The sequence below is a fragment of the Babylonia areolata genome, chromosome 29 (assembly GCF_041734735.1).
Source record: "Babylonia areolata isolate BAREFJ2019XMU chromosome 29, ASM4173473v1, whole genome shotgun sequence".
Classification (NCBI taxonomy): Eukaryota; Metazoa; Mollusca; class Gastropoda; order Neogastropoda; family Buccinidae; genus Babylonia; species Babylonia areolata.
In genome coordinates, this window is record NC_134904.1 from 5651486 (window position 1) to 5673985 (window position 22500).

Below are 22500 nucleotides of genomic sequence, written 5' to 3' on the forward strand. Positions count from 1 at the left end.
GTCTACCCCCGCTGGAGGATGCGTCCTTTGATCGTGTCCAGCTGTAGCTCCAGCATCTATACTGTAGGTGTGACTGAAAAGTCGGCTGTCTCTTTCTGCATCCTGAATCAGTTTAGCGTTGTCTGCTGCCACTGCTTCCTGCAGCTGGTTCTCCAGTTCCGCCACAAGAAGTCTGACGTAATCGTACGAAGCACACGACAATGCCTTCATCCAGGATTCCAAGTCCTCCTGTGAGGATGCACTCAGAACGTAGTTGCGTGTGGCAGAGCCTGGGAAAGTTATCTGGAAAGCGTAGTTGTCCACTTGCTCGCAGTCTGCGATTTCGATGGAGCAGCCCTCCAGGATGATTACACCTGCTGGCTCTTTATCGCCTCGTTTTTCGCTGTAGAAGAGCAAGTTCCCTCTCAGCAAAAACCAGCGTTTCTGGAATCCCTTGTTGAGGTCGCCTCTCTTCAGCAGGTAGCCCTCCTTGTCCGGAAAGCCCCCAGAGGAAGCGAAACGCTGCAGGCCTTTGGCGTTAAGGATCTTCATGACTGACACTGTCACAATGCGCACCCTTTCCCCTTGTCCTCCAGCATCACTTCCAAACCTCCTCTACTAAAACAGGACATTACCCGGATATCTCCAGCTGCACCGACAGCTAGACAGCTACTGAAAAAACGTGAAGAATCGCTGCATTTGCTGTGACACGGAAATAACTTTCTATTTCGTCGGTGATGTTATAGCTTAGGTTTTAAAGCAATAACACACACTCATGATGACAACATGAATGTTGTGCACTGTGAGATTCTTCTGCCATGTTTTTCCTTTTCCCCCCAAACTGCTTTAAAGCGTGTCTGGTTATTACACTCTGCGATCAAAGGGTCAGCACGTTCTGTTGTCTTTCGCTCAGTAGTCAAGGGGAGACGAGGGAGGGGGGAATGATACATTGGACATTTCTATCTTCAGGAAGAAGAGTTTCAGAAAAATTCCCCCCCCCTCCCCCCACCAAAAAAAAAAAAAAAAATCCCAAGTGGCCCTTTGTCAATAAAGCCTGATTATCTAAAACGATGTGATCACAATACGAAATAGACTGATCAAATCTGACGGAAAAAAAACAACTGTTTATTCATTTTTCAGGTGAATTGGGTAAATATTCATAAACAGATAGATGTGGTCACATGATCACTGTCTGTCATGTGACAAAGTTGGCAGCATAAGAACTGGAAGGCAGTTCGAGTTTCCTCATTGAGCGGAGAAGATGAAGATGGAGATGCGGGGAATGTTGCGATATGTCTGTGTTTTCGTCATAGGCATCGGTGCAGTCACCGGCAAACCTGTGACAACGATGCAAACGTTGTCATTGAAGTACAACTTTGCCAGCAACAAACTGACTTCTGGGGCAGACGGCACTGGGCCAACGGTCGTTGAAGCCAAATTTGACAACAAAATCAACGAAACAGGGTAAGGTGGTCAGCTGACGAGAGAGCGCGTGACTGGCTGCGTGTCCAGGTCATGATTGTAGCTGTGTAATTTATCTGTCGTTTTGTTGCCAGCAAACACACACACATACAACACACACACACACACACACACACACACACACACACACACACACACACGGAGAAGACACACACACACGCACGAGCGCACACACAGAGAAAACGCATGCACACATACACACACACTCATACACTGCCCTTTCCATCACCACACAATCCCACCAACTCCCTCCTCGATAAGAGAGAAGCGTTCGTCATATGAAACTGAAAGAAAATAAACAAAATAAAACAAAGCAAAATAGACACACAGACATCCTGATCAGATTTCCATTTTCACGCACCACCTGATACATAAAATTTATGCACACACTCTCACTAGAAAACGTTGTTGATTCTTTGAGCCTTTAAATGATGGCAGCATCACCAGAATCCCTGATATTGTCACTCACAGGACATCTGCTATAGATCTGTCTTTTATATCCCCAGCATTGTATCCAGAATGTAAATGGACGACATATTATAAAGATACATTGGGAAGTGATCACTTATGATCATCATAACTTTTAATGACACTCAAAGACCTTCAAAATTTCAAAAAGACAAAGTCCCAAGATATAACTACAAAGATGCTAACTGGGAGATATTCAAAAGTATGCTTGCTAGCTATAACACAGAGTTCATAAACATCACAGATATACAATGTAGTAGTATAAGAGATGGGGGTTCTATATACAACTTTTTTGGGCGTATTAGCTTGTGTTAAGGCCCTCAAGCATAAAAAAAATTTAGTCAAAACCTGTGTATGTTGGAGTAATATGACCCTCAAGCATAAAAAAAATATATAGTTAAAACAAGTTATATGTGTATGGAGAGCCAAATCACAAGATTAAAAAAAAATATATGATGGTTGGGTATGTGTATGGGGGAGCGAAACGGTCATGGGGGTTCTATATACAACCGACCCCAGCCCAAAACCGCGCAATACCGCCCTGAAGCATCATAAAAAAAATCTAGTTAAAACCAGTTATAACCAGTTACGTGTATGGAGAGCGAAACGGTCGCCCCGTGTGTGCTAGCGACCGCACGGCGTGTGTAGTGGGAGTGGTCCCGCGCACAGCCTGCTTCCCGCGCGCGCGAAGATTGTGATCACCCTATTAGAGAAAAGATTATATTGTATATATAGAAAAAATAATGCCTTTTCCACATAACATTTGTGAGTACCCCCAAGTTAAAACAAATAGAGTATGCGGTCGAGCTTGCATGGGGCTCTATTGTAAAGATCATATTAAATGTCATAGAAAAGGAATGTCACTTCCAGTACTTTGTATAAAATGCAACCTTTATGTACGTACGAAGTATGTTATTTGTTGTAAATGTAAGCATAAAAAAGAGAAGCCTCCTCCCATGGAGAAAAAGATTGATCCTATACCCGATTGTGGAGAACATTCAAGCGACTCTGAGGATGATGATGATGACGATGATGAAATTGACCCTTTTGAAACTTATTCAAGAGGGTATATTCCACCCTTTGGTGGAGTAATCATTGGATTCAGAGATTGATCAACTTGTAAAAAAAAATCCTATTAGAGAAAAAAATATAATAGTATATATAGAGAGAAAAATGGTGCAACGGTATTCTGAAAAGTATTACCGTGATCTCGCTTCAAGAAAAGAGATTCCTAATCATGAATCTATGAATAAAACTGAGTTGATAAAAGCACTGGGGTTTGATGCTTTGGAGGGGGAGACCAATGCTACGCTTAAAGATATTGCACGAAAGCTCAAAATTCGTGGTTTTAGTAGAATGAAAAAAGATGAACTTATTAAAAATATACGTCAACTACAACATAAAGCTGAATCCACGGAGGAGTTTGGTAGTATTATTAAAAATTATAAACTTGCGGCTCTTCCAAATGAAATAGATCCGCTTTCGTTTATGATGAGTAAAGTGGACACTATTAACCAAAGAGCTATTCCACTGACCAAACAAAATATTGTTTTAACGGTGGAGTTTGGTCAAATTAAAAATAATGATACTACTGTAGCTGTATTTCGATCGGAATATCAAAGTATTATTGATGTTGTTGATGATCAAGATATTGAAAAACAAATAAAACAGATTTTGTTAAAAATAGAAAATTTTACAAATGAAGGTTCAGGATGGTTCATTAAAAGAATCTTTAGTTTATGGGTGAATAGAGTTTCTATTACATCTCCAGGATCCTTTATTGAATCACCACAGTGGTTAAAAAATAAAAGAGCTGTGATTAATATTAAAAATAAAGATGATCAATGTATAAGACATTGTTTACGTGCACACAAGTTTCCAGCAAAAGCGAATTCTAATTTAACTTATTCCTATCCTTCTGATGATGGGTTTAATTTTGAAAATATTGACTTTCCTACACCAATAAAGCAAATTACAAGGATCGAGACTCAAAATAATATTGCTATTAATGTATACTATTTAAAAAATAAAACGATTGAACGCGCAAGAATATCAAAACAACCCACCAACATGGAGCGTATTAAACTTCTTATTATAGAAAATGAAAATGGTGGACAACATTATACTTATATTAAGAATTTTAACAGACTACTGAGTAATACAAACAAACACAAAGCAGCCATGTACTTTTGTGAGTATTGCTTGACAGGTACAACATCATCAGAACTTTTAGAAGAACATATTAAGCGATGCGCGCAGATCAACCACAAGAACTATTCTCGCGTTGAGATGCCATCGGAGAAGACAAAAATGATCAAATTTACCAATTTTCAAAACAAATGCAAGTTAGTGATGTGATATATGCTGATTTTGAGGCGATTTGTAAAGAAATAAAAGACGATTCGAATAATACCATCAAAGAAAGCGAACACATCATCTCGTCATACGGGTTTGTGCATGTTAGGTCTGATGGAAGGGCATACAAACCGCAACTATTTCGTGGTGAGAATGCGGTCAGTCATTTTCTCGAAAAACTTCAAAGAATATATTATCATACTGTCAAGGAATTGAAAAAACCAGTTCCAATAAAGATGACCAAAAAAGATAACGAATCGTTTGAAAACGAACGAGTTTGTTGGATATGTAGAGGGGAACTACCCGCAAATGATAAAGTAAGAGATCATGACCATATCACAGGGAACTATAGAGGTGCCGCGCATGCATCGTGTAATCTTAAATTGAGAATAAAACCCGACGAATTTGTGTTGCCGATATTATTTCACAACCTCAAAGGTTACGACTCTCACGCGATCATTTCGGAGCTCGCGAACAAAGGTGGTGGTAGAATTACGTGTATCGCGAATAATAAAGAGAAGTACATCACATTCAGTTGGGGAAGGTTGAAGTTTTTAGATAGCTTCGCATTCTTGAGTTCGAGTCTCGACCAGCTTGCGAAGAACCTTCCGGATGATAAGAAGTTTTTAACGCGCAAACATTTCACAGATGAGGAGGAGTTCAAGCTCGTTACGAGAAAAGGAGTCTTTCCGTACGAATATATTACCGATTGGAGTAAATACGAAGATACGAAACTACCAAAGAAAAGTCATTTCTTTAGTAAACTTAACAACACGGATATATCAGAAAGTGACCACGAGCATGCCAAGAATGTGTGGAAGAAGTTTAAATGTAAGAATCTAGGTGATTATAACGATCTGTACTTAATCACTGATGTGTTGTTACTTGCCGATGTGTTCCAGAATTTTAGAAATACGTGTTTGCGAACTCATAATCTCGATCCTGTTCATTATTACACGCTTCCCGGAATGTCTTGGGATGCTTTACTCAAGAGTACGGGAATAGAACTCGAACTGTTGACGGATATCGAACAATATAACATGATAGAGGCGGGAATACGCGGTGGAATCAGTATGACTGTAAGAAGATACGCGGAGGCTAATAACAAGTATATGAAAGATTACAGACCTGAAAAAACGGATTCGTATATCATGTATCTCGACGCGAACAACTTGTATGGTTGGGCGATGTTACAAGCTTTACCCACGGGTGGATTTATCTGGGATAACGATGTCAATCTCGAAAAGATTCTAAATCACCCCAACGATGATGAGACGGGATATATTGTGGAGTGTGATATCGAGTACCCTGAGGAATTACACGACGAACATAACGATTATCCCCTAGCTCCTGAGAAAATAGAAATAAAACTCGAAAACCTCTCACCCTATCAACGACGCCTTCGTGAAAAACTCGAGATGCGCGGAAAGGAAACGAGAAAATTAGTTCCGAATCTATGGAATAAGGTTGGTTATGTCGTTCACTATAGAAATCTCAAACTATACACGCAACTTGGCATGAAAGTAACTAAAATCACAAAAGTGTTAAAGTTTAATCAAAGTCCCTGGATGGCGCCCTATATATTGATGAACACCAAACTGAGACAAGCCGCTACTAACGATGCCGATAAAGATCTGTATAAATTAATGAACAACTCGGTATTTGGTAAAACTATGGAAAATATCAGAATGAGAACGAATATCAAATTATTCAAGTTAGATGAAGAGGACAAGGCACGCAAACTAATAAACAAACCGGCTTATGTCGATCATATGATCATCAACGAGAAACTTCTAGCGATTCACTACAAAAAAAATAAGCTTGTGCTCAATAAACCTATCTATATCGGGATGGCCATTCTCGACCTATCAAAGTATCTCATGTATGATTTGTATTACAACCACTACAAGAAAAAATATGGATGCAGGTTGTTATATACTGATACCGATTCATTCATTCTCCACGTAGAATGCGAGGATTTTATCGCTTGTATGGATGATAATGTACATGACCGCAGTAATTTTCCAAAAGATCATCCATTGTATGATAAATCGATAGAGAAAGTGCCAGGATACATGAAAAGTGAGCTCGGATGTAAACCGATCCAACAATTCTGCGGCTTGCGCTCAAAGATGTATTCGGTTGTAGCGGATGATGGATCAGTTATCAAGAAAGCCAAGGGCATAAAAAAATGTGTGGTGAAGGATGAAATTGAACCTGATATGTATAAGGAGTGTATTGATCGATCTGTTCAATTTACTAATAGTATGAGAACGTTCAGATCGTATAAGCACAAGATGTACACGATCAAGCAAATGAAGACATCACTCTCACCGTACGATTCCAAACGCTATTGGCTAGATGATGGTATTACATCTTACGCCTACGGGCACTATGGTATTTCTGTATCGTGAGGAACAACCATAAGCTCTTCGTGTACAAACCCTCTGGATGGACCATTTTGTAAATAATAAAGAATAGGATCGCCGGGCATCATACGCTTAATATTATAAACTTTAAGAGACCAAACGGGATCCGTTGCTCGTTTGCGAGCTCCACCCTCGAGCTCACCGGGCTCATACAAGTACCGAACTTGCGCATCAGGCGGTAACTCTCCTTTATCATCTTTAGTCGGTGCAGAGGATTCGGCTTCTACCGATTTGGCCTTTATTGCGACCGACGGTTTCTTACCTATAAGTCTCGTCACCTCATTATTCAATGCAGCCACAACAGCTGGTAATCTAGTGACCCATTCTGTTGATCGATTCGGGGATTTCATTTCAGCCACATATTGATGACTAAACAATCGTTCTGCCAGCGTACGATTAAATCTTTCTACAATAGCCTGGCTTCTGTGTGTCTTTCCACGCCTTACTTTTTTAAAAATTTTGTTCACAGCACCCATAAACTCTCGGCCAGGATCTACCTGAAGAAGTTTGGGCAACTTCAATGGGCTACGGTCGTAAATACGTAAAAAAGCGGCCGCCACTTCGACGCTGTCTTTCGTTGTTAGGGGTTCGGCTTCTTTATATCGACTCGCAACATCAACGACAGTCAGCGCATACTTATACGTCTTACGCCCGATTCTGTCATAGGGTAAAAATAAAAGGTCAGCCTGATGAACCTCATTTGGGACAGTAATATCAAATTTTGCTCTCGGAATATACTTTGGAGGGGGTAGATAAATTTGCCATATAGCTTGTTTTTCTAACCATTTTCTAGCCTCATCCTCAGACACCTTGGCTGCTTTCGCGAGTTTTTTAATCGCCGAATAACCCTTCCAATAACCGCTTGGGCTGTAATAGATCTTTTCCATTTTATTTAAGAAAGTAAATGTTTAATATTTTGAAATCGCAACGCCAAAAATGACCATGGTCATGATAATAAATACGTATTCTCGATCTTTTTGTCCCTCTGAGGGTGTATAAAAATCTGAAAGTTGGGGTTTTTGAGAAAGAGGGGGTAGTGGCTCCCCCATCACTTTATAATATTCTTGCATAGCCATATCCACATCCTTAAACGTGTTCACAGCATGTTGTTGTTGTCTTAGTTTTTCATTGATATAATCTAAACGTTGAATCCTCTCTTTCTGCCATTCTGCGGTCGCTGCCTGAAGTTGTTCTTGTGCTTTGTTGTGTCGTTTCTGTTCTTCTAACGCGTCTGAAGACCCCAGTTTACTAAATAAAAAATTACTTCCGGTAAATGCTAAAGCGTTTACTACTGCCCCACCAACGAGTAACGCTACTGATGCCATACTATAATGATGATATTATTATTACTTCAAAATATCATGTGGGAGAATACCTTGTTTTTCCAACATATCCTTCGTAGCCATAGCGAGGGCTATATCCAAAGTGACCATCCCGATATCTTCGAGGTTGAAAGCCAGTCTAGGTGTCGGGGCTTTCGTAAATATTAATTTTGTCAATCTCGAGTAACCAGCGGCCAATGCGCTGACCACAACCGCGTGGTATACAGTGTTTGCAATTTCTTTACCGTTTATATTTGGCGTTGCCATTGTTGTTTATAAATAGTGTACAAATTAATGTTCAATACATGATAAATGGGTTGGGTTTTGTTACCACAGGTGGTGGTGGTGGTTTTTTCGACCGATTAAAATATATGTAAACACCACAACCTATTATCATCGCAGCAGCAACGTACAAGGGATTGATAAAAACGTGATCTGGTCTCCTCGATGATGATGGTTCTTGTTGTTGTTCATCTTTCGCTTTTCGAAGTTTTTCAAGAAGTTCTTCATGTTTTGCTTTTCTAGCAGCAGCACCTTTTCGACCCGCTTCAACTTTCTTCTGATTCTTTGGTTTCGTTACTTCCTCCATTATATTTATTAAATTGACAATGTTTAACAGTAGTTACAGCTGTGGTGAGCGGAGCTAAGAACATGCCAAATCTGTGATATAGTTCGCAAGTAAAACTGTTAAGCGCATGTCCCAGGAATGGATCTTGCTCGAGATCACTATTTAATTTTGTTTGGTCATCAATTGGGAGATACATACAAACTGCTCTGGTATACAGTTGTATAATTGTATTACCGAGTGATTTTGTAATCATCGATCCTAAACTCGCTTCGTATCTCGTATAAAGCTTGTCTATATCCGGATCTTTCATCGCTTCGATTTTATCAACACTAAACTCTTTCCCTAAATATTCTTTTGCTCCACCGGCTGAGACCACCGCCATAAGCCTGTCACGTTTGGGATCCTCGGATAGTAATTGGTCCATCTTCTTCTTATATTCTATATATCTCCTTTTAAGTTTAAAATAATAAAAAACTACAAATCCAACGACTAAAAGTGTTAAGAAATTGCTAACCAGTGTTAAGAAATTGCTAACCAGTGCTAAGGAACTGTTAGCACTGGTTAGCAATTTCTTAACACTGGTTAGCAATTTCTTAACACTTTTAGTCGTTGGATTTGTAGTTTTTTATTATTTTAAACTTAAAAGGAGATATATAGAATATAAGAAGAAGATGGACCAATTACTATCCGAGGATCCCAAACGTGACAGGCTTATGGCGGTGGTCTCAGCCGGTGGAGCAAAAGAATATTTAGGGAAAGAGTTTAGTGTTGATAAAATCGAAGCGATGAAAGATCCGGATATAGACAAGCTTTATACGAGATACGAAGCGAGTTTAGGATCGATGATTACAAAATCACTCGGTAATACAATTATACAACTGTATACCAGAGCAGTTTGTATGTATCTCCCAATTGATGACCAAACAAAATTAAATAGTGATCTCGAGCAAGATCCATTCCTGGGACATGCGCTTAACAGTTTTACTTGCGAACTATATCACAGATTTGGCATGTTCTTAGCTCCGCTCACCACAGCTGTAACTACTGTTAAACATTGTCAATTTAATAAATATAATGGAGGAAGTAACGAAACCAAAGAATCAGAAGAAAGTTGAAGCGGGTCGAAAAGGTGCTGCTGCTAGAAAAGCAAAACATGAAGAACTTCTTGAAAAACTTCGAAAAGCGAAAGATGAACAACAACAAGAACCATCATCATCGAGGAGACCAGATCACGTTTTTATCAATCCCTTGTACGTTGCTGCTGCGATGATAATAGGTTGTGGTGTTTACATATATTTTAATCGGTCGAAAAAACCACCACCACCACCTGTGGTAACAAAACCCAACCCATTTATCATGTATTGAACATTAATTTGTACACTATTTATAAACAACAATGGCAACGCCAAATATAAACGGTAAAGAAATTGCAAACACTGTATACCACGCGGTTGTGGTCAGCGCATTGGCCGCTGGTTACTCGAGATTGACAAAATTAATATTTACGAAAGCCCCGACACCTAGACTGGCTTTCAACCTCGAAGATATCGGGATGGTCACTTTGGATATAGCCCTCGCTATGGCTACGAAGGATATGTTGGAAAAACAAGGTATTCTCCCACATGATATTTTGAAGTAATAATAATATCATCATTATAGTATGGCATCAGTAGCGTTACTCGTTGGTGGGGCAGTAGTAAACGCTTTAGCATTTACCGGAAGTAATTTTTTATTTAGTAAACTGGGGTCTTCAGACGCGTTAGAAGAACAGAAACGACACAACAAAGCACAAGAACAACTTCAGGCAGCGACCGCAGAATGGCAGAAAGAGAGGATTCAACGTTTAGATTATATCAATGAAAAACTAAGACAACAACAACATGCTGTGAACACGTTTAAGGATGTGGATATGGCTATGCAAGAATATTATAAAGTGATGGGGGAGCCACTACCCCCTCTTTCTCAAAAACCCCAACTTTCAGATTTTTATACACCCTCAGAGGGACAAAAAGATCGAGAATACGTATTTATTATCATGACCATGGTCATTTTTGGCGTTGCGATTTCAAAATATTAAACATTTACTTTCTTAAATAAAATGGAAAAGATCTATTACAGCCCAAGCGGTTATTGGAAGGGTTATTCGGCGATTAAAAAACTCGCGAAAGCAGCCAAGGTGTCTGAGGATGAGGCTAGAAAATGGTTAGAAAAACAAGCTATATGGCAAATTTATCTACCCCCTCCAAAGTATATTCCGAGAGCAAAATTTGATATTACTGTCCCAAATGAGGTTCATCAGGCTGACCTTTTATTTTTACCCTATGACAGAATCGGGCGTAAGACGTATAAGTATGCGCTGACTGTCGTTGATGTTGCGAGTCGATATAAAGAAGCCGAACCCCTAACAACGAAAGACAGCGTCGAAGTGGCGGCCGCTTTTTTACGTATTTACGACCGTAGCCCATTGAAGTTGCCCAAACTTCTTCAGGTAGATCCTGGCCGAGAGTTTATGGGTGCTGTGAACAAAATTTTTAAAAAAGTAAGGCGTGGAAAGACACACAGAAGCCAGGCTATTGTAGAAAGATTTAATCGTACGCTGGCAGAACGATTGTTTAGTCATCAATATGTGGCTGAAATGAAATCCCCGAATCGATCAACAGAATGGGTCACTAGATTACCAGCTGTTGTGGCTGCATTGAATAATGAGGTGACGAGACTTATAGGTAAGAAACCGTCGGTCGCAATAAAGGCCAAATCGGTAGAAGCCGAATCCTCTGCACCGACTAAAGATGATAAAGGAGAGTTACCGCCTGATGCGCAAGTTCGGTACTTGTATGAGCCCGGTGAGCTCGAGGGTGGAGCTCGCAAACGAGCAACGGATCCCGTTTGGTCTCTTAAAGTTTATAATATTAAGCGTATGATGCCCGGCGATCCTATTCTTTATTATTTACAAAATGGTCCATCCAGAGGGTTTGTACACGAAGAGCTTATGGTTGTTCCTCACGATACAGAAATACCATAGTGCCCGTAGGCGTAAGATGTAATACCATCATCTAGCCAATAGCGTTTGGAATCGTACGGTGAGAGTGATGTCTTCATTTGCTTGATCGTGTACATCTTGTGCTTATACGATCTGAACGTTCTCATACTATTAGTAAATTGAACAGATCGATCAATACACTCCTTATACATATCAGGTTCAATTTCATCCTTCACCACACATTTTTTTATGCCCTTGGCTTTCTTGATAACTGATCCATCATCCGCTACAACCGAATACATCTTTGAGCGCAAGCCGCAGAATTGTTGGATCGGTTTACATCCGAGCTCACTTTTCATGTATCCTGGCACTTTCTCTATCGATTTATCATACAATGGATGATCTTTTGGAAAATTACTGCGGTCATGTACATTATCATCCATACAAGCGATAAAATCCTCGCATTCTACGTGGAGAATGAATGAATCGGTATCAGTATATAACAACCTGCATCCATATTTTTTCTTGTAGTGGTTGTAATACAAATCATACATGAGATACTTTGATAGGTCGAGAATGGCCATCCCGATATAGATAGGTTTATTGAGCACAAGCTTATTTTTTTTGTAGTGAATCGCTAGAAGTTTCTCGTTGATGATCATATGATCGACATAAGCCGGTTTGTTTATTAGTTTGCGTGCCTTGTCCTCTTCATCTAACTTGAATAATTTGATATTCGTTCTCATTCTGATATTTTCCATAGTTTTACCAAATACCGAGTTGTTCATTAATTTATACAGATCTTTATCGGCATCGTTAGTAGCGGCTTGTCTCAGTTTGGTGTTCATCAATATATAGGGCGCCATCCAGGGACTTTGATTAAACTTTAACACTTTTGTGATTTTAGTTACTTTCATGCCAAGTTGCGTGTATAGTTTGAGATTTCTATAGTGAACGACATAACCAACCTTATTCCATAGATTCGGAACTAATTTTCTCGTTTCCTTTCCGCGCATCTCGAGTTTTTCACGAAGGCGTCGTTGATAGGGTGAGAGGTTTTCGAGTTTTATTTCTATTTTCTCAGGAGCTAGGGGATAATCGTTATGTTCGTCGTGTAATTCCTCAGGGTACTCGATATCACACTCCACAATATATCCCGTCTCATCATCGTTGGGGTGATTTAGAATCTTTTCGAGATTGACATCGTTATCCCAGATAAATCCACCCGTGGGTAAAGCTTGTAACATCGCCCAACCATACAAGTTGTTCGCGTCGAGATACATGATATACGAATCCGTTTTTTCAGGTCTGTAATCTTTCATATACTTGTTATTAGCCTCCGCGTATCTTCTTACAGTCATACTGATTCCACCGCGTATTCCCGCCTCTATCATGTTATATTGTTCGATATCCGTCAACAGTTCGAGTTCTATTCCCGTACTCTTGAGTAAAGCATCCCAAGACATTCCGGGAAGCGTGTAATAATGAACAGGATCGAGATTATGAGTTCGCAAACACGTATTTCTAAAATTCTGGAACACATCGGCAAGTAACAACACATCAGTGATTAAGTACAGATCGTTATAATCACCTAGATTCTTACATTTAAACTTCTTCCACACATTCTTGGCATGCTCGTGGTCACTTTCTGATATATCCGTGTTGTTAAGTTTACTAAAGAAATGACTTTTCTTTGGTAGTTTCGTATCTTCGTATTTACTCCAATCGGTAATATATTCGTACGGAAAGACTCCTTTTCTCGTAACGAGCTTGAACTCCTCCTCATCTGTGAAATGTTTGCGCGTTAAAAACTTCTTATCATCCGGAAGGTTCTTCGCAAGCTGGTCGAGACTCGAACTCAAGAATGCGAAGCTATCTAAAAACTTCAACCTTCCCCAACTGAATGTGATGTACTTCTCTTTATTATTCGCGATACACGTAATTCTACCACCACCTTTGTTCGCGAGCTCCGAAATGATCGCGTGAGAGTCGTAACCTTTGAGGTTGTGAAATAATATCGGCAACACAAATTCGTCGGGTTTTATTCTCAATTTAAGATTACACGATGCATGCGCGGCACCTCTATAGTTCCCTGTGATATGGTCATGATCTCTTACTTTATCATTTGCGGGTAGTTCCCCTCTACATATCCAACAAACTCGTTCGTTTTCAAACGATTCGTTATCTTTTTTGGTCATCTTTATTGGAACTGGTTTTTTCAATTCCTTGACAGTATGATAATATATTCTTTGAAGTTTTTCGAGAAAATGACTGACCGCATTCTCACCACGAAATAGTTGCGGTTTGTATGCCCTTCCATCAGACCTAACATGCACAAACCCGTATGACGAGATGATGTGTTCGCTTTCTTTGATGGTATTATTCGAATCGTCTTTTATTTCTTTACAAATCGCCTCAAAATCAGCATATATCACATCACTAACTTGCATTTGTTTTTGAAAATTGGTAAATTTGATCATTTTTGTCTTCTCCGATGGCATCTCAACGCGAGAATAGTTCTTGTGGTTGATCTGCGCGCATCGCTTAATATGTTCTTCTAAAAGTTCTGATGATGTTGTACCTGTCAAGCAATACTCACAAAAGTACATGGCTGCTTTGTGTTTGTTTGTATTACTCAGTAGTCTGTTAAAATTCTTAATATAAGTATAATGTTGTCCACCATTTTCATTTTCTATAATAAGAAGTTTAATACGCTCCATGTTGGTGGGTTGTTTTGATATTCTTGCGCGTTCAATCGTTTTATTTTTTAAATAGTATACATTAATAGCAATATTATTTTGAGTCTCGATCCTTGTAATTTGCTTTATTGGTGTAGGAAAGTCAATATTTTCAAAATTAAACCCATCATCAGAAGGATAGGAATAAGTTAAATTAGAATTCGCTTTTGCTGGAAACTTGTGTGCACGTAAACAATGTCTTATACATTGATCATCTTTATTTTTAATATTAATCACAGCTCTTTTATTTTTTAACCACTGTGGTGATTCAATAAAGGATCCTGGAGATGTAATAGAAACTCTATTCACCCATAAACTAAAGATTCTTTTAATGAACCATCCTGAACCTTCATTTGTAAAATTTTCTATTTTTAACAAAATCTGTTTTATTTGTTTTTCAATATCTTGATCATCAACAACATCAATAATACTTTGATATTCCGATCGAAATACAGCTACAGTAGTATCATTATTTTTAATTTGACCAAACTCCACCGTTAAAACAATATTTTGTTTGGTCAGTGGAATAGCTCTTTGGTTAATAGTGTCCACTTTACTCATCATAAACGAAAGCGGATCTATTTCATTTGGAAGAGCCGCAAGTTTATAATTTTTAATAATACTACCAAACTCCTCCGTGGATTCAGCTTTATGTTGTAGTTGACGTATATTTTTAATAAGTTCATCTTTTTTCATTCTACTAAAACCACGAATTTTGAGCTTTCGTGCAATATCTTTAAGCGTAGCATTGGTCTCCCCCTCCAAAGCATCAAACCCCAGTGCTTTTATCAACTCAGTTTTATTCATAGATTCATGATTAGGAATCTCTTTTCTTGAAGCGAGATCACGGTAATACTTTTCAGAATACCGTTGCACCATTTTTCTCTCTATATATACTATTATATTTTTTTCTCTAATAGGATTTTTTTTTACAAGTTGATCAATCTCTGAATCCAATGATTACTCCACCAAAGGGTGGAATATACCCTCTTGAATAAGTTTCAAAAGGGTCAATTTCATCATCGTCATCATCATCATCCTCAGAGTCGCTTGAATGTTCTCCACAATCGGGTATAGGATCAATCTTTTTCTCCATGGGAGGAGGCTTCTCTTTTTTATGCTTACATTTACAACAAATAACATACTTCGTACGTACATAAAGGTTGCATTTTATACAAAGTACTGGAAGTGACATTCCTTTTCTATGACATTTAATATGATCTTTACAATAGAGCCCCATGCAAGCTCGACCGCATACTCTATTTGTTTTAACTTGGGGGTACTCACAAATGTTATGTGGAAAAGGCATTATTTTTTCTATATATACAATATAATCTTTTCTCTAATAGGGTGATCACAATCTTCGCGCGCGCGGGAAGCAGGCTGTGCGCGGGACCACTCCCACTACACACGCCGTGCGGTCGCTAGCACACACGGGGCGACCGTTTCGCTCTCCATACACGTAACTGGTTATAACTGGTTTTAACTAGATTTTTTTTATGATGCTTCAGGGCGGTATTGCGCGGTTTTGGGCTGGGGTCGGTTGTATATAGAACCCCCATGACCGTTTCGCTCCCCCATACACATACCCAACCATCATATATTTTTTTTTAATCTTGTGATTTGGCTCTCCATACACATATAACTTGTTTTAACTATATATTTTTTTTATGCTTGAGGGTCATATTACTCCAACATACACAGGTTTTGACTAAATTTTTTTTATGCTTGAGGGCCTTAACACAAGCTAATACGCCCAAAAAAGTTGTATATAGAACCCCCATCTCTTATACTACTAATGTATTGAGAAGCTCAACAACTGAAATTATACATCAGAGGAAGTAAAAATTACATCCAAAAACAACTTCTCCAGAAGAGCTAAAAACATATCTTATTTAACACCCATTGGCACGTTTGTGTCAAACCTGTTCGAAAAGTCTGAAATTAATTCAGATGATGTAGACACACAGAAGACCTTAAGTCCATACCCCATCTGGGAGATGAAAAAAGCAAATTTGACATCTATCATACTGATATTAAAAAGAATGAAAATCTGAATATCATGGCAACGGAAGTCCAAGTACATCTTGAAGGTAGATACTGTGATCATTTACACTTACAGATTTACACAGATGGCTCACTATTAGACAATGGCCAAGCAGGTTCAGCTTTCATTATATCAGAACTGAAAACAGAAAGATCATACTATATTGGTAAAAATCGTTCAATATTCACTGCTGAACTTGTTGCTGTTGTTATGGCTCTAAATCATATTCTTGATCTTCCAGTTTGCCTTCTACAAGTACAAGTCTTGTTTTGTGTTGACTCCAAATCCATATTATATGCTTTAAACTCATCAAATTGTAAGAACAAATCCAAGATTATAATAGAAATCAGGCACATTTTACATCTTTTAAGTTTGAAAGGAACATATATTTCTTTTTGCTGGGTTTCTTCACATCTTGGTATTCCCTACAATGAATAGGCTGACAGGGCTGCAAGAAAAGGTGCAAAAAACGAACATGGAACCATAGAACTTTATTTGCCTCTATCTGTACAAGAGGGTTATCAATTACTTGAAAAAAAAACAACATTGTGGAGCAAAGTCAGGGAATTTATACCAGCGAAATGGCAAAGCTTTAAACCATAGTGTACTTAATGTTCAACAGCTGGGAACTAGTATAAATCAGTCAAATACGTACAGAAATTCAATAAGATTATGGCAGATTCATACATTATCAAACAGGATAAAGCTGAATGCTTTTATAACAAAGTTCAGCAAAGATGTTAAATGCATATGTGGAGAACATATTTCTAGCAACCACGTAATATTTCATTATTTGAATGTCATAATCTAAAATGTTTTTTTTCCAGACTTGTTTTTAACAATTCCAATATGTTATTTGTTATTGCAAAAGGTTTGCTGTGTAGTCCTTCAGGAGATTTGTTACAGTTGTTTGATGTTGGCGTTTATAACATTTCCATTTCCCCCCAGCGTTGTCTCTCCCTACACCCCCTCCACACATACACACATACTTCTTCCCCCTCCCCCTCCCACAACCCCTACCCCCCTCCGTCTGTTTTTTTGTTTGTTTTTTTTTTAAATATTTTTTTTTAAAGTTTTTTTTTTTTTCGTCTAATATCACTTCAAGTGGAAAGACATTAAACTGAAGACAGAAACAACTCACTAGAACCTTGTGTGCAGATCTGTGTCAGACATTGCTTGCACATGTAGATGGAACTAGGATCTGCTATAGATTTGTTTCCAATCCATTCATTCATCGCCTGAAAATCATTTGACCCTGGAAAAAATAATATATGAATGTTGATGATGCCAGAGTGATCTAGCCTAGATACTGCGAAATGAAGGTCCTTTTTTTTAATTTTTTTTTTTTATTCTTCTTATTATTTTTTTAAAATAATTTTTTTTAGAATTAGAGCTTTTTTTCTGCAGATCCCCCAAACAGTAACAGAATAATCAACACTTGATTGTGGTCATTCTCTGGAAGGAAGGAAGGAAGAAAGGAAGGAAGAAGATGACATTACTGCTAGTGCTATGGAGGTCTATTTAGGTTTTGGGGGACAACATGACAAGGCTCTAGTTCTCTACTCCTCCTCCATCCACGCTGTGGCAGGTGGGGGTACCTGCAGCTGAAGACGGCACAGAGCTTCCCAGACTCCGTCCAGGCCTACGCCGCGGGAGTCGCGGAGGGCCGGCTGACGCGAAACGTCACCATGATGCACTGGACCAACACGATGGCCGGCTACTGTCCCAAGCCTTACAGCCAGTACTGCAGCAAGCTCTCCGTCTTCCTGACCCAGAACCTCAAGTGGATGCAGCAACAGATCCAGACGGACAAGCACAGGAAGATGCACTCACCCTTGTGGCATCACGTGAGTCGGGCCGTGCTGGGCTGGGCTGTGCTGGGCTGTGCTGGGCTGTGCTGGGCTGGGCTGTGCTGGGCTGGGCTGGGCTGGGCTGGGCTGGGCTGGGCTGGGCTGTGCTGGGCTGGGCTGGGCTGGGCTGGGCTGGGCTGCGGTTGGAATTGTTTCTTCTTCAGCAAGATTTTGTTTTAGTTTTTGAGTTTGTATTTTATTTTGTTTTGTTTTTTTACGTGTTTATCTGTTTGTTTGTTTGTTTGTTTGTTCATTTATTCATTCATTCATTTAATTGATTAATTAATTTATATTTTCTTATTCTATTTTGTTGATGTTTGTTTATTCATTCTTTCAGTTAGTTAATTTATTTCTATTATTCTATTGATAATAAAAAGAATATTTCACTTATCTTTTTTTTTTTTTTTGATTCATTGGATAATTTGTGTATATAAATATACGATTTTGTTTTAGAAAATATTTATGAACTGTACTTTCACCTTCAGACATGTGCATCAAAATGAACAAGTGTGTGACTGATTGTGTGTCATTACTGTCGAGTTGTACCTAGAGATAAGTGTGTGACTGATTGTGTGTCATTACTGTCAAGTTGTACCTGGAGATAAGTGTGTGACTGATTGTGTGTCATTACTGTCCAGTTGTACCTAGAGATAAGTGTGTGACTGATTGTGTGTCATTACTGTCCAGTTGTACCTGGAGATAAGTGTGTGACTGATTGTGTGTCATTACTGTCAAGTTGTACTTAGAGATAAGTGTGTGACTGATTGTGTGTCATTACTGTCAAGTTGTACCTGGAGATAAGTGTGTGACTGATTGTGTGTCATTACTGTCCAGTTGTACCTAGAGATAAGTGTGTGACTGATTGTGTGTCATTACTGTCCAGTTGTACCTGGAGATAAGTGTGTGACTGATTGTGTGTCAATACTGTCCAGTTGTACCTAGAGATAAGTGTGTGACTGATTGTGTGTCAATACTGTCCAGTTGTACCTGGAGATAAGTGTGTGACTGATTGTGTGTCATTACTGTCCAGTTGTACCTAGAGATAAGTGTGTGACTGATTGTGTGTCTGTCAAGTTGTACTTAGAGATAAGTGTGTGACTGATTGTGTGTCCTTACTGTCCAGTTGTACCTGGAGATAAGTGTGTGACTGATTGTGTGTCCTTACTGTCCAGTTGTACCTGGAGATAAGTGTGTGACTGATTGTGTGTCATTACTGTCAAGTTGTACCTGGAGATAAGTGTGTGACTGATTGTGTGTCATTACTGTCAAGTTGTACCTAGAGACAAGTGTGTGACTGATTGTGTGTCATTACTGTCAAGTTGTACCTAGACATTTGGATTTGGATTTGGATGGTTTATTCATAGAGAGGATGATTTTTATTCACTGAGGGTAACAGAGTAAGTAAGCATGTAGTGCTTTTTCTTAATATATATTTTTTATTCAGCTGTTGAAAAAGGGGAGAAAATGAAAGAAAGATATTTAAAAGAAGAAACAAAACCCACCCCTAGAATTTCAGTACTAGAAAGTAAAAAAAAAAAAAAAATCATAGTATCAAACCAGCATAAAGTGATAAACATATACATGATTGATACATGAAATGATGAATTTATAAACTTTTACTGCAGTAGAGGGGAGAGAGAGAGACTCGGAGAGAGAGAGAGAGAGGGGGGAGGGAGAGAGTGAGAGAGTTGGGTGTTACAGGGGGAACTGTAGAACTCTCACACACTACTATCATTGTAATATTAATTCATTACTTATGATGATCAAATGTCAGCATTGTTGTTGTCATTGTTGGAATTTTCAGCTTCCCATATGATATATCTAGATCTAAATGCTTCTTCTTCTTCTCCTCCTCCTCCTCCTTCTTCTTCTCCTCCTCCTTCTTCTCCTCCTCCTCCTCCTCCTCCTCCTTTTTCTTCTTCTCCTCCTCCTCCTTATCAATATCATGATCACAATTATTCTTCACTTTCAGGTGGAGCTGTTCCTGTACCAGGCAGCAGGAATAGCGGACGCCCTGAACGGAGTGGAAAAGTCGCCCCACACAGACGTCGACCCCATGGGGTTCTAGTGAGAAGCTGTTTGATGTGGAGTTTGATGTGGTGTTTGGTGTGGAGTTTGGTGTGGTGTTTGGTGTGGTGTTTGATGTGGAGTTTGATGTGGTGTTTGATGTGGTGTTTGATGTGGTGTTTGGTGTGGTGTTTGATGTGGTGTTTGGTGTGGAGTTTGGTGTGGTGTTTGATGTGGTGTTTGATGTGGTGTTTGGTGTGGTGTTTGATGTGGTGTTTGGTGTGGAGTTTGATGTGGTGTTTGGTGTGGTGTTTGATGTGGTGTTTGATGTGGTGTTTGATGTGGATTTTGGTGTGGTGTTTGGTGTGGTGTTTGATGTGGAGTTTGGTGTGGTGTTTGGTGTGGTTGGTGTTTGGTGTGGAGTTTGATGTGGAGTTTGATGTGGTGTTTGGTGTGGAGTTTGATGTGGTGTTTGGTGTGGTGTTTGATGTGGTGATTGGTGTGGTGTTTGATGTGGTGTTTGATGTGCTGTTTGATGCAGGCCTCTCTTTGTTTGTCTCTAAAGGTGTCTGTCTCTGTTGGGAGTCTGTCTGTCTGTCTGTCTGTCTGTCTGTCTGTTTGTTCAACTGTCTCCTTGTGCATGTTGGGATTTTTTTTACTCGTGCACACACACACACACACATGTACATGCAAATGCGCACACGCGCGCGCACACACACACCCACACTCATGCGCATGCACACAGACATAACACACACACATGTACCCACACACACACACATTCAGACAACTGATTACCCATATACTGATATAGTTTGATTTCTTTGTTAACTCTTGCTCTTATCTGAAACACACGAACACATCGAAAGACATAAAGAAATGACCCACCCTCTGATTTTTCTGTTCTTTTGCATCACACTCACAGCAATGTCAGTTATCACTGAGCTTTTCTTGTCTTTACTTCAAGACTTTTTTGACTCACTTGTGTAAACAAAGTGAGTCTATGTTTTAACCTGGTGTTCGGTTGTCTCAGTGTGTGTGTGTGTGTGTGTGTGTGTGTGTGTGTGTGGTAAACTTTAACATTGACATTTTCTCAGCAAATACTTTGTCAGTTGACACCAAATTAGGCATAAAAATAGGAAAAATTCAGTTCTTTCCAGTCATCTTGGTTAAAACAATATTGCACCTCTGGGATGGGCACAAAAAAAAAAAAAAAAAAAAAAGAAGCCTAATTATATGCAAACTGCATTTACTGTTATATTTATATTTTTTGTATTCTCTAAACTTGGCACTTTGATCTGATATTCTGACCAAACAAGAGCAGCCATTATTATCATTTTTTGTTCAAACAGGAACTTCTTTTGCTAAGCATGGAAGTTTTATTTATTTTGCAAACGTTTTGGTGCAGATAGTAATAAAGGGAAATTACTCTGTAATTAATGCTAGGGGACTTAATTTGCTTTAAACTGATCTTTCTCATCTTGAACATTACATTTAGAAATTATACTCAATACATAAAAAGCTTGGATTTTTTTGTGTTAAGTGTATCACAAGTGAGTCTTGAAGGCCTTGCCTCTCTTGTTTTTTTTTTTTTTTACAATTGTGTTCTGGGAGAGGTGTGGTGTGTGTGACGAGCCTGTGGATGCACAATAATGAATTTCCAGGTGAGAAAAGATTGATTGAGTGATTGATATGGATACTTATATAGCGCCTTTCCTTGGTCTGAGACCAAGCTCTAAGTGCTTTACAAACACAGGGGTCATTTGCACAGCAGGCTGCCTACCTGGGTAGAGCCGACTGACGGCTGCCACTGGACGCTCATCATTCGTTTCCTGTGTCATGCAGTCAGATTTCAGGCACGCACATACACACTCAAACTAACATGTAACAATGTATGACCATTTTGTTTTGTTTTTTTGTTTATTTACCCCCACCATTTAGGCAGCCATATTCCGTTTTCGGGGGTGTGCATGCTGGGTATGTTCTTGTTTCCATAACCCATCGAATGCAGACATGGATTATAGGATCTTTAATGTGATCTTCTGCGTGCGTATACACATGAAGGGGGTTCAGGCACTAGCAGGTCTGCACGTATGTTGACATTGGGAGATCGGAAAAATCTCCACCCTTTACCCACCAGGCGCCATTACCAAGATTCGAACCTGGGACCCTCGGATTGAAAGTCCAACGCTTTAACCATTCGGTTATTGTGCCCGGATAGACTGGATTCGTTTGCTTTGGTTTTTTAACCACCATCCTGTACTTTCAGCCTGTT

General features: G+C 39.2%; 2 protein-coding genes across 2 annotated transcripts in view; one reads left to right on the forward strand and one right to left on the reverse strand.

The window, feature by feature from the left end:
* Positions 1 to 880, reverse strand: part of LOC143275043 (sesquipedalian-1-like) — a 3802-nt gene extending 2922 nt beyond the window's left edge. The window contains exon 1 of the mRNA XM_076579107.1: positions 7 to 880. Within this exon, the coding sequence (XP_076435222.1) occupies positions 7 to 531 (525 nt within the window). The 5' untranslated portion in view covers positions 532 to 880. The remainder of the gene's footprint in view (positions 1 to 6) is intronic.
* Positions 881 to 1195: 315 nt separating this feature from the next.
* The window catches only part of LOC143274869 (putative phospholipase B-like 2), a 26823-nt gene continuing 5518 nt past the window's right edge, over positions 1196 to 22500 (forward strand). The window contains exons 1-4 of the mRNA XM_076578835.1: positions 1196 to 1443; positions 17957 to 18215; positions 20191 to 20285; positions 22495 to 22500. The exon at positions 22495 to 22500 is cut by the window's right edge and continues 215 nt beyond it. Of these exons, the coding sequence (XP_076434950.1) occupies positions 1241 to 1443; positions 17957 to 18215; positions 20191 to 20285; positions 22495 to 22500 (563 nt within the window). The 5' untranslated portion in view covers positions 1196 to 1240. The remainder of the gene's footprint in view (positions 1444 to 17956; positions 18216 to 20190; positions 20286 to 22494) is intronic.